Source organism: Myxocyprinus asiaticus, chromosome 16, assembly GCF_019703515.2.
Source record: "Myxocyprinus asiaticus isolate MX2 ecotype Aquarium Trade chromosome 16, UBuf_Myxa_2, whole genome shotgun sequence".
Classification (NCBI taxonomy): Eukaryota; Metazoa; Chordata; class Actinopteri; order Cypriniformes; family Catostomidae; genus Myxocyprinus; species Myxocyprinus asiaticus.
In genome coordinates this window covers 13278156-13294490 of record NC_059359.1, presented here as the reverse complement: position 1 = coordinate 13294490, position 16335 = coordinate 13278156, and the positions used below count along the sequence as shown (strand labels likewise).

The following is a 16335-nucleotide window of genomic DNA, read 5'->3' as shown; positions in this document are numbered from 1 at the left end:
CACAATATCCTTCATATCTAGTTCATCATCTTTCAGCTCCTCTAAAGTGGACACAAACCAAAAATAATCTCTAATTTCATTAGAAAACCTTAACAGTCCTGTGGGATAGTCAGTCCATCACTACAGCTCACTCATCGCTCTCCTTCCCCCACATCACTCTGTCTCTGAGCTGCCTGTATTCTTGTATTCAATAGACCATCTGATGGTTTACAGTCACTCTCACATTCTCTCCTGTCAGTCACTGCTCCTGCTAAACTTCTTGGCATGTTGAATTCATTGAAGTGTCAGTCATCTTCTGTTTGTGACCGTGTTTTTCCGTGACATCTATAGCCTTATCAGTCCACATATTTAATTGTGATGCTGCTGCAGCTCCTGACAGCATGTATCATCGAAGTGTGTGTGTTTGTGTGGTGCAACACAGGCCCATGTGTCAGATACAGCAGATGTCTGACATTTTGTATCTAATGAAACAAAGGGAGACCCTTTGAATCCTATCAGATCTGCACGTTCTCTCTATCTCTATATCTTTCTTATTCTAAAGAAAATCAGGATGATTTGTGACACAAACAACAAAATCATAGAACTAGGACAAAGAATATCTTTCTGATCTGCAGTGGCCCCAGATAGCGTTTGGACACGTACTGTAAGGCACACCTAAAAAAGAATGAATCTGTTTGTATTATATAACAAATTATCAAACCAAATGGCATTTATTTTAAAGTCGGCATGAAATAAAAATTTAACCTATTTATTTTATTGATGCATGTTACTAGTCTTATTGCGAAAGATTCATCCATGCATATTTGCTATTTTATAATGTTTTCTTTACCTCGTAATCTTTAATCAAAATATCATAGCTTGCTCTTCCGATGAAATGACTGACTCTTCTCTGCTGACGTATGCAAGTGGTAGTCAGTTTTAACCATGCCCTTCCAAGGGTCTTGTAAATATACCTGCCGTCAAAGCAGAGATGGAAAGGTGCATTTTCATTTTCAGTTTTCCTCAAAAACTCCCATTCCTTACCCTAAACTTCCTTAGTCGTGGGCCCGCTGGCTTGAATGTACATTTCGAAGGAGGAGGAATAACAGATCTGTTCTAGACATTTCACACTTGAATTGCTGAGGTGATCTCTACTGAATAAAACACGAGTCAGATGCCTGTGGAGTTAAATAATATTCTAAATGCAGATATCTTGGAAGTGATTTCCCCCTTTATATTTAGTGTATTGTGATTCAAAACGTTGACACATTGTGATGTTTTACTCGCTTGTTTCTCAATGGCTACACCCTCTGTAAATAAAGAACGTAATGTGCTATTATGTGTGTGTTGAGATTGCTGTTCAATTTCCCTGGTAACCGGCTCTGGCTCGGGCAGCACGCTAGAAGGGATGTGTGTTTGAGTCTGTGTCGACTGCAAACTCATATTCAGATCTGCCTCCACTCCGGTATGCAACGGCCACTTTTCACAATCCATTCAACAACTGATGTATAAAATCAAGACCCCATGCTACATTTCTTTCTTTTTTGATAAACCGTTTTACTCAGAAATACATCAAAATAAGGAAGTACATTTGGTCGCAACTTCCATTTCATGCTGACTTTAAAGAAAGATAATACAATCACACTTTTCATGCTAAACATTTCACAAAAAATATTTTTAGTTTCAAATTATAAAACAATAGTTATATATATATATATATTTTTTTTTTTTCAAAAGTAAGTATTTGAACACAATTTGGTTGTCAGATTCTGAGAAACAATCTAGCATTATTTGTTTGCAGATGTCACTTGGTTTGATATTGTTTTTAATGCAATGACATTCAGACATTTTAAGTGTGACTTAAGTGTCTAAATACTTTTTATGGCACTGTTTATGATGCTTGAGCTATCTTTCTGCTGTTGAACTAGAGACATACATTAAGCCACATAAGAAGTTGTCATATTGCTGGTACTTTTTGAATGTATCGCCCTGATTGCTCCGTGCCGAGCAGAGCTCCTAAATGCTTCATTGACTCAAGTTACCAAAAGCACTGAACCACAACTTTGTGTTCTCATACTGGAATTGGGCATCCATGGAGACAACACTTCTGCACACACTCAGGAGTTGGAAAGAACTATCATTCATAAAAAAAAAGAATGGTGGTTTCTGGGTCATAAGTGGTCTTTGGATCACCATGTACTCAATATAACTTTATGAAATATGTAAATCAGCACACCCCAGCCCCCAAGGCTATCTGCAGTCCCCCTGGGCAAGAGGGCACAGAATGCTCAAAATCAATATGTCTCTGTCTCCTTCTTTTAAATTTAAAGGAAATAAAACACACATACGAACACACATTCATATAGTGCAGTCTGTTTATTTCCAGATTAAAATGAGAGGACAAATACAACATTTTCAGTCTGGTTCTTTTGGACCCCAATATATCACGGTATATATTGTGTCCCCAAGAAATATTTGGACACTTAAGCCACATTTATAAATGTATGAATGGTATTGCATTAGAAAACAAAATGTCAAACTATGTAGCATTTACACATGCAAATTTTTCCAACAAAACATTTTCCAAAAAAAAAAGATGTTTCTTTGGTTTGAAATTATCCTGTTAAAGATGGTTGGGTCTCTACAGACCGCCTTGGGTGCTTATTTACATTTACTGCATGTTTAAATGGTGAATTAGTATGTTATCTTAAAATAAAAAAAATAAAAAATAAATAAAAAAACAATACATAATTTGAAAGCTTTTAATCTCATGCTTTAATTGCTGATAGTGGTTTCATGATCAAAATGTTATAGCGGACAAACCATTTGTATCATACATACAACATAATTCATCAAAAACATCTCCAGTCATGTAAAATCAGGTATACTGGTCATTTGATGGCTTCAATAAACCACCTCCATTAGATCTTTTAGTCCAAATGAGTGCTTATTTCAAAACATTATGATGGATTTTCATAAGTGTTCTTCATATTTCTTTAGATAGAAATGTAATTCATGTCCATTATGCAATCTGAAGTGCCTAATCGCTCTAATACTCTCATATAGTGTGTGTTACGTTCTCCCAGGAAAACAGAGGCCACTTGCGCTCAAGATGTGATCCTAATATGACTTTAGAAGAAGAGGTTATTACATAAAAAAATAAAAAAAAAACACATGACACCTCTGCATAACAGACTATATTAGGATATTATCCTTCTAAACTCTTTGTAAAGCATAATAATAACGTTTAGACTGATGAGAGATATAGAGAATAAATAGACGTTTAAGAACATCTATGGCTTGTCTTATTTTCCAAGCGGTTGCTGGTATTTTTATAGGTTTATTGTCTGCATACTCGAAAAGTTCTGCATTTGTCACTGAACCTGTTATTTGCTTCAAGCTGCATATTAAAAAATATTATGCTTTCTTCCTCATTTTATGAATAGGATCCACATGAGATCAGTAAATAAAGTTGTTATAACCACTCTATGATTGTTGAAAGTGAGATATATGCAGTAAATTATGTGTAATTTGTAATGTTTACATTTTACATTCATGGCACTAATGCTAATGCTAGCATGCTAACCTTGACCATAGTATGCACCTGTTACACTATTATTTATTACTACTATTTATTTATTTTTTAACTTGTTTTTAAAGAAATACATTTGATGCTACTGCAAAAATGTTTTTTGGGTGTCACAATATGTTTTACTATGGCAGACAGATAAGAATATTAGTCAATGGGCAGCATACAGACAAAATAATAATAATGAGAGGCACGTCAATGTGGCTCAGGTGTAAATGGCTTACAGGTTTCAGACAAACACATTAATGGAGCAGCATTTCAAACAACTGGGTGAATGGACTGTATTTTTGTGTATTTCAGTAGTTTCCCTTCCTTTTGTAAACTAATCTAAAGAAAATCACATGACATAGTCTAAGAAAATGTTTCCTAAAACTCAAAAAAGTTATTATCCTCAGATTAGACATATAACATTACCAGACTTGTGGCTTTAGCTCCATTATATTTTTGTAGGCCTATTCAAGGCCATTATAATGTATTTATTATTTAATAAATAACATTTTATGAAAATACATTGCTGATCACTTTACAATAAATTTTAGCTTTTCTAACTATTTTCCATTAAGACTTTAATACATTTAGACATCTGGACAACAAACTCATTCTGACAACAAAGTGTATTCTGTCAAAACAGACCTCAGTTATGCCTGTAATACAAAGATGTGATGAACAATAGCCATTTATATTGAGTATGCCCAATTAAGGCCTGAGGTAAAAAAAAAAAAAGAAGGGGGGGGGGAATTATACATTTTTAGTGGAACTAAAATGAACTAAAACTGTGGTTGCTCAGTTAGGGCACCTGTGTGATCTTGAGGGTAACAAATGTCATACATCTACCTAAATTAACCATTTGTTTAAAAGTAATAGCAAAAATAGGCTATACATTCTGCTGTCTATCTATAGTGAATTTGTTGACAAATAGAGCGCAACAGTCTGGTTCCAGAAGTAAAAATCCAATTAATTTATCCCACAGACGAATTGATTTTCCACAATAACTTATAAACCTTTAAAGACCTACCGTGAGCTCTGAGGTTGGTTAGTGATGGAATATGCTTCTGTTGAAGCCATCTGTCTGCGTTATTTCAGCTTTATTGTTTAAAAATCGTGTTTGATAGCGGACTCTAATGCGCCTTTAGCAAAGGAGGAAGCGGGAGCCGGGTGAACAATCCAACAGTAAGACGTTTATTAAAGTGACACAATAACGTCGCTTTTCAGCATAACAAAACATCAACACACACAGCTCCGTGTGTCTCTCTCACTGTTGACTTTTCAGCCCAAGGCGGAATGCACACTTCAACTTGGCTGTGTGCGCCTCTCTCCGTCCGAGCCTCCCTGTGTGCGTCTCTGGGTGTGGCTTTATCTCTCGCTCGCTAACACCCTAATCGCCCACAGCTGCGAGAGATAATTCACCCCAGGTGTCCATCACAGTCTCGCTCCACACAGTCTTCGCTCGGCCACGCCCTGCTCGCCACAGTGCCTCGGAGCGACCCTCCACTCCCATGTGGCACTGTGAATGAAGTAATCGAGTCGGTCTCCCTTCACCCTTAAATAACTTAAATATTTTTACATATTGGAATATTTTGCAATAAATGTAAAACATATCGTTTCTATACTTATAATCAACAATCTACAATCAATAGTTTTATATATATTCCCATTGGTTCTTTTTTATTGAATAATATCTTGATTGTAGTCCGTGCCCTCATGAAAGACAGTAAATACACAACCTTGTTCCTTTGTCTTTATGTCCAATTTTCAAATACTTTTTTGCCTCAAAACAAAGTTTGTGATGTTGTGACTCTCCTCAAAGCTTGTTGGTTTGGTTCATAGCTTACAACTCTTTTATGAAGGATTTAATAAAAAGTCTATGGAAGAAATGAATGGGGAAAATACTTCCGGAACCCAGACGGCTGAAAAAGTGGGCAGGCACTGTTGTACTCTATAGCAGTTTCCTGTCTGCCAATCAATTTGGGAAATTTAAGAAAGCACACTCATAAAATGAGATGTCATAAATAGCAACAAGGTCAACTCTGCTTTTAAGCGAAAACTCTTAGCTAGGAGAACTTAACTCTTAGGAGAACTCTTAGTAGTAATATAAAAATATTCGTGAATATGGCCCCAGATTGATTGGTGTATATATTGAGCACTATATCAATTCATCCATGTTAGTGTGTGCATGTCCAACCAGATAGTCACACCACTTCGTTCTTTTGATTATGTTTTCATTTAGTTTGAAATGTGATTTGAATTTAGAAGTATTTGTAGTTTAATTTTTTTTTTCGGGTTTTAATAAATGTATTTATTTTTCAAAATCAAAATTGACCGGTAGAAGTGAAGTGCTTTCCGATACAATCACTGTTAATACTAGACATGACTTGTGTGTCAGTAGATGAAAATGATTAATAATACTTACATTCTCTAATTTAATGTAGTGTAAATCCAAATCCTGATGAGAACCACATTTTCCATGCATATAAAAGGAGTGTGTCACTAGAAATATGAGATTCAAGGACGCAGTTAATGCACAAAAGAACTTAAGTCTACATTTCCATTCTTGCAATTCATAGTATACAGTCCATTTACACTACCACCTCCTTATGAATGTGCTGTCTTTGTTTATATTGCTGGCCCTTGACATGGAATGGACTATAAAATAGAATGCAGATGTGCTGGAGAAGAACTTCAGAATTAAATTGCACTTGACCAGACTTGGTGCATATTTGCTCAAAAATACCAAAACTTCCTGGCCATTCCCATTGACTTTCTGTGTATGACTTATGGCATTGCGCTGCGCTTAGCGCTAGTGCACTCAAAATAGGTGTGGACACAAACCTATATCTGTGTGGTTTGTTTTGAGTGACCTGCTTAGACCCACCCCAACAACGTTACTGAACCAATGCCATGAGTTGGGCGGGGCTATTTGACTGTTTGAACAACTGCAGGTGAGGGGCACATTCAGAAAGCTGTTTTGAAAACATTGTTTATTTTAGCAATCCTGTTCGGTGGTGCTAGTGTCGCAGAAATTACATACTTCAGCTTTAAGTAATTTCTTCATATTTCATCAGACTTTTCCCCCGATTTCCTTCAGTGTGTTGAATTGTATTTGCCGGTTATGACTTGTGCTTTGATTTATTCTCTATTCAGTGCCTGTTAGCTACAAACCCAATTCTCAAAGGGGATGCAACTCTATGGAGAGTTCTTTACTAAAGGAGCTGTTTTGAATGTTACAGTAAATGAAACTATGATTACTCTAGCTGGATATGTAGCATGCTGATTTTTTTCTTCTCCTTGCATAAAGTTCCTCCCTACTAATCATGCATAATGACATTCTGTCATGTCCTGATGTCACTACAGACTGAATTTAAATTTGCACGAATGCCTTGGTGGGTAAAATAAATATGTTGCTTTGTGATGGTGTTGATGGCCAGAGAGAAAAATACTGAAAGTCTATAGTAATGTGTGGTTTGCTAGGGGCCATTTTGGCTCTGGATGCATGGTTTTTGCCAAGAGCCCAAATGGCTGCCAGTTTCCCAAACAATTGCAGACACCTGTGATGAATGGCTCAATGTTTTCAGCTCCACCGACCCAGCTGCACTTGCATGGGGTTGTGTATACAGAACAAAAGGCCTGTGAGGTGGAGATAGACTCATGGTTTAGAAGCCTCCATATTGTTTCAGGCCTGGGTACAAAAAATAGATGTTTGATGGGAAGCACCACTGGAGGAGGAAGAAGTTTGGTTTTAACATGGTTATTCTCCATGTTGTATGTGTTTAATGTGTTTTAAGAAGGTCATCTCATTAGGCAAACCCCTAATTTATGCACTACATTCAAAAAATGTATGTTATAGCTTTGTGTGAGTGAAAATTACAGAAAATCTTCTCTGAGAAAAAAATCTACCCAAGAGAGGTTTTCGTGGTGCTGAATCAAAGTCGCTACATTATTGTTTCCTTTTTTAAGGCACGATCACATTTACATTCGCATGGCAAAATAACACGGGTGAAATAGAATCATCTCAATGGGAATCCGCACATGATGAACTTCCAAAATATCTCTTTAGAACATCTTGGTGTTTCGTTGACTCATCGTTGAGCTGTGATATCTGTTTTGTTGTTGCAGAGAGACATTCTGGACGTTAATCAGATTATGAAGGACTTGGCCAGCATGGTGCATGAACAAGGAGACACCATAGGTGAGATCTTATTTGTGTGTGGGTGTGACTTTATGTTTCAGATTAGGAGTCTATTGACTCAGCCTTGTTTGTCTGGCCTTTATTGATAATCACTTCTCTCCCTATCCATTCCATAATCCCCTGCTGTGCTAAGGTGATGTTTCAGAGGAGAGAACAAGACATCACCTTCAGCAGCTCAATACATGACAGTTTGTTGGTCTCTACTGCACTGAGACCTCTAGAGAAGCTGAGATCAAAGAAACAGCAAAGATTCAATGTACAGTAAACACACAGTGAGAGAGAGAGAGAGTAAGTGGGAAAGTGGGGCAGAGAATAAATAGGGAAAGCAAAATTCATGTGCTGAGTCACAAGTTAAAAGTAGGTATTGTTGCATAGAGGTTGCTGTAAGCATTAGTATTGCATTCACCTCAGCAGTGTTGTAGTCAAGACCATCTAAACCGAGACCAAGTCAAGACCAAGACCGAGACAAGACCAAGACTTTGAGGGGTTGAGACCAAGTCGAGACCAAGGCAGGGCGAGACCAAGTCAAGACCAAGACCAGACCAGTGCGAGTCTCACACTGCATGACACACTTACGATAAAATGTGGAACATGCAAACCATAGGCACTCCTCAAATTGATCTGAAAGATCCACATTCCCATAAGAACCCACAGAAAACATATGAAGATTCCTCTTCATTCACCTCTTTTATTGCCATATGTATATATATATATGTATGTGTGTGTGTGTGTGTGTGTGTGTGTGTGAGAAATGCCTTGATAAAATTATCAAAAGGCATTGCAGAGGTGAATTGTATGTGTGAATTGTCCTTTGCTTTCTATGAGCAAACAAATACAAACAAACACTAAGGAGCTGAAATCATCTTAACCATCTATATTCAACACTACTTTTCCAAGTTTTACTATCCACCAAAAAAATTTTGTGCAAGCATCACAGCAGGTTTTCTGGATGACTCTTGCCCTAGAAACCATCATTAAGTACAGAATATATCAAACAATTATTCAATACTTAAGTCTTCACTTTTCTCTGTCTTTTCTTAAAAAATATAGTAACTTTCTGAGTTGAATGGAATGCAGCAAGAGGCAGATTACTAACATTAGCTAGCTAGCTTTGCTAGCATCACTTACACTTAGCTTATCTTTCTTTATGCTTCCTCTCTAAGTGCCGATAAACGTTTGACATGGTCTCAGCTGTAGGGCTTTACTGGTTGTTTTACAGTTGCTATAATGCTAACACGAATGCACAGGTGAGAGGCTTCGACCTGTGGCTTACGGGCTACTGTTATGTAATGTGCAAATTTCACTGCGTTCTCTTTTTGGTGGACGTAAATGAAGTGACTTGGCACCTCTCTGTAACATCTAGGTGAAAGCTTTAGGAGTTAAATACAAAAACAGCAGGTTTTAAGCAGACTATAGTAAATTTACCAACCCCTAATTCACTCTTAAGAGCACTTTCACACCACACTGGCTTATGTTTGGCAAGTTGTGAGAAGTCAATTGTCAAACAGAACCAGACTTTGAAATAATGATTCAAGTTATTACTTTGAACTCTTATGCATACACACTGTGACAAAGTAGGATGCCTCACACGGGGCACCAATTAGTATGTAGGGCTTTACTGGTTGTTTAGATCAGTGTTACTATCAGAAATAATTGATAATTATTTTTTTAGTTATTAATTAATATTTAAATTAATTAATTGAATCTAACTCATTAAAACCTCATATGGGGCTCCAGTAAATGTAGTGCGCAACGTTTAGGAGCAAGTTTGGTTATTAGCAATAATTAATAATTATCAAAGATAATTATTAATTATTAAAATCAATAGAACATTGATGAGAATCAATGTTAGCTTTTTCTAATCCTTTAAATCAACAATTATCAAAGATAATCTTTAATTATTAACATCCATGAAACATTAATTAAAATTAACACTAGCTTATTGATCATTCAAATTCAACAATCATCAAAGATAATTATCAAGATCAAAAATCTATAGAATATTAATAAGGATTAATTTTGACGGGGCACCACCCTGGAATCAGGGACTAATAACCAGATAATATAACAGTCTCAATATTAGATTGTTTTCTTAGGAAAATCGACATCCGAAGAATATCGATTTTCGGAAAAAAAAAAAACAATTAATGAAGGCTTGAATCCGAGCACTGACATCCCGTCAGCATGACACAGGTGTATGCAAAACAAACCAAAACACTTCTCTTTGTAATATAACAAAGTTTATTTATGCAGTAATATCAATTAATAATTAATACAATGCAGTCAATAAACTTCCGACTTACAACTACAAACAGTGATATGATTAGATATGGAAACTAAAATAAACACATAAGGTGTGTGTGTAAGAGTGTGTGTGTGTAAGGAGGGACGTGCACAAAATGGCGGACGTGACTCTCATGGAGAATATGTCACGCGAGACTTCCGGCCAGGGAATATGGCCGCAAATGTGGACGGAGAGAAACCAGTCAATGGTAGCTTAGGGACAAAGCTGAGCTTTATCACGAAGCTATCTACTAGCCAAAAATGTGTGCCAGAATGTTTGTGAGGGGTCGCGTGTGTGTGTGTGTGGTTAGTACGAGAGAGAATTAAGTGACGGCCCCAAAGCCGATTTCGTGATCGTGGGAGAGAAGGCAGCTGTTAGTTTATCACTCAGAGACGTGGTGGACGGCTCGTAAACCATCCCACGGTCTTTGATTCTTTAATGGATAAACTCAGTTTGCCGGTCTCACCCGCGATGGTGGAAATGCACAACAGTCCAATGTGGTTGGACAACAGTACAGCAAATCAAATTTGTGATAATTAATACCCTGGGTATTAATAATGAGCGGACATGGTGGTCCGTAAACTGTACAAGCAATAACCTTGATACACAAGAATAACACACTATAATATTCTATCTCTGCCCAGACGTAAACCTCTTACTTGAATCGCATGAGGATGCAGAATGTGTGTTCATCCGTCCTTTAACTCAGACTCGGTTCCTCGAGGCTTGGGTGATGACGGGAGGCCGTTTCCTCACTCTGTCTGCGGGCGGTACGGCTGCTGATTCTCGGCGGGCTGGTGGAGAAATCAGTAATGTCGACTTGATTGAAGATGGAAGAGAAATCTTTTCTCTCTTCACTTCTGCAGGCAAACGGATGAAGATGCAGACTGCTCTGCGGTCTCCTTCTGATCTGTTAGAGTGCTCAGTGGAACACAGAGTAATCTCAACAAGTCCAGCGAGATGGAGATTGTATGGCCTCAGTTTCAAGTCGGACGTTACTTCCTTGTGCCACAAGGCTACACCTGAGAGCAGCGATGAGCTGCGTCTACACATGGCGAGCAAAGTTGCTTGAAGCAAATCCCGGAAGCATTTCAGTAGTATTTCTACTCCTGATGATGTCATGGTTGAGGTGCGTTCTGTCGTGTGCCTCATCCAATAGGAGTTGAGAGTTCGCTCCTTTAGTGAGCAAGGCTTCATGGGATTTGTAGTCTGTTTTGGACTCCCTTTGTTTGATTTTGGCGCGGTTTTTATCAGTAAGATTTATGACTTATGTGGGGGCCCGAGTTAGGTTTTATGACTGTGTTAGGCCTGCCTTTGTCTTCTATCTGAATACATGAGGCCCAACACAGCCATCTCAGTAAGCATTGCATTGCAGAATTTACTTACTGCTGTGTGTTTCTTTTGGATGCTTTTTTTGCAGATGAACTCTTTGTGGTTTAGGTCAGTGTTTCCCAACCTTTTTTCTGCCACGGCACACTTTTTACGATTAAAAAATCCCATGGTACACCACTATCCCACATAACCATCGTCGATAGTTTTCCTTTTCAAGAACTTGTCCATGTTTTCTGTCTATCTTAGTAACGTGAACTCGTTTGAAATTTGGCTATGCAAAAAAGGCAAGTAACATAGGCACGCTGTATAATGAGGTCACAGATGCCAAGAGCGCTAATTGGATAATGGAAAACCAACAAATTTGTTTCTTTTCCAATTTGTAGATTTGTTCTTGCAAATTAATTCTTGCAATGGCACAGCAAATACATTTTTATAATTTTTTTTATCTACTGTATTTTCCGGAAATAATGTCGCACCTGACTATAAGTCGCACGGGGTCAAAAGTGCATTTTTGATAGAGAGAAAAAAAAAACACATAAGTCGCACTGACAGAGGTTGGATCCGACAGGCAGGACCTGAGAGCAGCCGCCCAGCCTCCATTTACCGGTTCAGATGTCAAACGCGCGCCGTGAAGATTACAGTACCTCAGAAACTACACATCGTATCACGGTGTTTTTGGACTTGTTTAAAACAGGAGAATTTGCTTTTATTAATCGTATGTAACAGTTTCTCATATTCATTTTATGTTTCATGAAAGAAACGTGACAAATTAGCCACATCTGTTCATAACACCTGTAACTCTATGCTGTGCATAAATAAACAGCTTTTAGTCTTTGAGTAAAACAATACACCTGTTGTATTATGTTCATTCATTCGGTTCACTGACTGAATGTTTTTACTACAATTGTGATGATGAAGCATCATTTTGTGGGCATGTGAGGAGTTGCATTTGACAGCGGACTAGAGTTTTTAGAACAGTAATGTTATGATGGATATAATATAACTGGTTGCATAAAATACTTTGTAATGGAAAATATACTGAATTGGCAACTTTAAAACTCTTCTACCATCTCTATGCCTTCACTAAAATAGCGGGATAAAAACTGTATTTATTTAGTTTGAGGAATTTGATAATTTTCTATGGCACACTTGACAATCTTTCACGGCACACTATTGGGCACAGTAGTTGGGAAACAAACATTGTGATGTTAACAAATAAATCAGACAATGCATAGTCAATGCACAGGCAATTTGGTGATATCCCCAGAGTTGTGGTCTTGATCGGTCTTGAAATAAAATCCCGAGTCCTCTTTGTCTGAGACCAGACAAGACCCAGCATAAATGCGGTCGATTCCGAGACGAAACCTTCAAAAAGTGGTCTTGAGACCAAGACCGATCTCGAGTACTACAACACTGCACCTCAGTTTATAAATGGTGTGTGAGCAGGGTTACTTTTTACACAGTTCTTTAAGACACAGTTTTTTGAAAAATATTTTGTCAATATGTCATCATATCATTTATTGTAGTCCATTTCACTCTGACTAAAAGGAGATAATTGTAGTTAACGAAAACGTGCACAATTACAAATGTGTCAAACTGTAACAGACCAAACTTACTTAAATATTCAAAAGTTTTTTTAAAATGTACTGTATTTTCATTTTAAATATATCAACATATCATCATAAACAAAATACAATGTGGGAAAACCGTATAAAAACTGAGCTCCTGAAATTATAGCATAAAATGAGAATACTGAAGTATACTCTACTGTTCAGATGTTACTGTGTTGTGAACACTTCAAGCTTTAGACTGTTTAGGATATTGCATCGCATATACACATTGTTATGGCAACGGCATACCTATTCTCAACATAAGTTATCCAAGTCAAAGCCTTGCATTTGCATTATTATCTTTGCTGATGCAATTTGTAATATTAAGTTTATGTAATAGATGAAATTACTCCGACGTCACACCGCAGGCAACTGCACTTCCTGGCTCTTTTGAGCAGCACATTTGTATGGTGGATATGGGCAGCACTGCCGTTTTAATCATCTTTTAAGCGTTATATAATGTAATAATGTATGTCAATAAAAGTTATTATAAAGAGAGATCTATGGTTTACAGTAAATAAATTATATAGGTTCTTTCTGAATTATCGGTAAAACAAGTTCTAACTTGATTCAATAAACCTTTATGATGAATACACATCCTCACATGCTTAGCACACTTCTAAAGCCTGAGAAATGTGGCATATGAAAATCAAAACTACCATCAGACATACAGTATACGTCTTTTCTGCTTGAAATATTAACCTACATACAGTAAATTACAGTCAAATGTTTGACTTCAATATCATCATATTCAGAGTTGGGGAGTAACGGAATACATGTAACAGGATTACTTATTTAAAATACAAAATATAAGTAACTGTATTCCACTACAGTTACAATTTAAATAATTGGTCATTAGAATACAGTTACATTCAAAAAGTATTTTGATTACTGAGAGATTACGTTGCATTTTATTGCCATTTGTTTCATTTAATATTTAGTCCTGTCAGATGGAAAACATTTATACATATAGATGATGCAATCCAAAGTGCATTTGAACAGCGGTGAAACACTTTCTTATGATGTGTTACATTCATACGAGCAGACAGACAAGTAAGTTTGAAGTAAGTTTGGAGCAGAAGAAATAGAAATAAACCTTGTGTAAATTGTCAGCTTTATTCTAAGCTAAAATGCTATTTCTAGCCATTTTACATGCGCATGTTACCAGGCACGATCATATTTTTCTATCAAGAAAATTCATGTTGGATCATATTTTCTTTTTTTTTTTTTTTTTTTTTCTAGTAAGACCTTTGATTTTAGGGCAAAAATCATATTCTTGATAATAATTTTAGTATTTTTTCCTGAAAAAATATCTAAAAATCCTTAAAACAAGATTGATCTTGTTTTAGAAACAACACTGCATAAGATATTAGGTTTTTCAGAGAATGTATTTTTAACGTGTATTTTGTCTTACTGTACTGGCAGAGTTTTTACAGTCAAAACAAGTGAAAAAATCTACCCGTGCTGAAGAAGTAATCCAAAGTATTTAGAATATGTTACTGACCTTGAGCAATCTAACAGAAGACATTACAAATTACATTTTACAGCATGTATTCTGTAATCTGTAGTGGAATACATTTCAAAAGTAACCCTCCCAACCCTGATCATATTACATGTTCAAACAATTTAACAATTGTTCCTTACTTCATTCAAAATAAATGCATATAGGCCTACATACTTTTAGCAATATGACATTATTTTAATTTGCAAATCATTTCACAGACAGTAGCCTATGTGCTGTGATGGTGGAGACAGTGTCCCTTTCTTCCCGTTAGACCTTCCATGTTTTCTTTGTGAAAAGTTCAAATCTACCAACAGCAGCTGTGGGCTAATTGGGTCTCATTACAGCCGACTCGATGACTGTGATCTGTGAAATATAAATTATGTCTATAAATACTGAGATTTACTGAAGCCCAAATATCCAATAATCTTTCGGAAACGCACTGTTTTAACCTCACAAATCTTTGATAAATTTGAGTGAAGCACCCATTGACAGTAGTTTTTTTTTTTTTTTTTATCTGTTTTTTCTTCAGTCTTAAAGTACCCAGAAGTGCCGGATTTATTTGTAAACAGTTACTTCATCTATACACTACAACTATTTCATTAGTAATTGCATTAGGTGTCATAAACTTACAATAAACAATATTTTTAATAGAATGTAATAATCTTTGTTAATGTTAATTGATTAAAAAAAAAAAAACATTGTTGGTTTGTGCTAGTTTATATTACATTAAAGGTGCAATATGTAACAATTTTCATGTAATATTCACCTTTTTTTTGCCAATGTGTGAACGGCTTGTAATGCAACTTAAAAACTGAGCCCTTCCCGGACTTCCTAGGTTGCCTATTAAAGCCTGTAGACTGATTTTCGTGCGAAGGGTGCGGGTTGCTTTTGCCGGGAAAATCCAAAGGATGCTCCTGAGAGCCTTGCCTCAGACAGTAATAGCTTCTCTTCCGATATTCAAGAGCAACAACAAACTGCTACACTAGGTAACGTTACCTTAGAGATGGAATCCAGCAAACATCCGGCTCCCAGCACAACACCGTCTCCTACACAAACAGTAACATGATCGTGGTCGAGTGAAAACTAGAGTGAACATCGGCAGGGCATTTGATTCCTGGAGGGACATTCATTTGGTTTTGGGGATCAAAACTGACCCTGAATAGGCGTTCTTCTTATTGGACAGGTAAGCTTACATAACTGCAAAGCATGTGAAATATATAGTGCTATAAGGATTGATCTGTGTAATTGTAGCTAACTTGATCTTGCCTGCTAACACTGATGAATTGCAAGCTACCTTGCTTTATAACTTTCAAATAATTTCAACGATCTTCTCTTTATACTAAAAGTCAGGTATACAGGATAAATTTAAGCAAATACGCTGGTTTCTTATTCGTAGTACAACATATGACATACAAAACATTCAATAGTGCAACATAACTGTAAACTGTCTGGTATAGTTCGGTAGTGTGTAGCTGTATGTGTGTATCAGTATGCTATGTTAGCTGATAAATAGTTTTAGTTTAGTCTCAAAGTTTATAGTAAAACAATCATAACTGTGTAATTTTAATTATGCTACCTCATTTGTCAGCATGATGCCGGTGGATCACGTTCAGTCACTTTGTACGTTATGTTATTGTTTTGGCTGATGCTCACTCACTCGCGTCCCTATAGAGTGTGTGCACGAGCAACAGGTAGCTGGCTGCAGTTCACTTAACGGCCACAGGTGTCATTAATAACAAGGGTTTCTGAATCTTACATACTGCACATTTACAGTTAACATACAACTTTTAATTTTAAAAATCTATTAGTAAATGTTGAAGTTAACATTAGCATGATTAATAAATGCTGTAA

General features: G+C 36.6%; 1 protein-coding gene across 2 annotated transcripts in view; it reads left to right on the top strand.

Annotated features, from left to right (window-relative positions):
- tsnare1 (T-SNARE Domain Containing 1) overlaps positions 1–16335 on the top strand; it is a 263550-nt gene that overhangs the window by 152338 nt on the left and 94877 nt on the right. Inside the window, exon 9 of one of the 2 annotated variants that reach the window (XM_051720402.1) lies at positions 7682–7754. The exons of the other annotated variant lie outside the window; for it this stretch is intronic. Coding sequence (XP_051576362.1) covers positions 7682–7754 — 73 coding nt within the window. The remainder of the gene's footprint in view (positions 1–7681; positions 7755–16335) is intronic. 2 annotated transcript variants of the gene reach the window in all.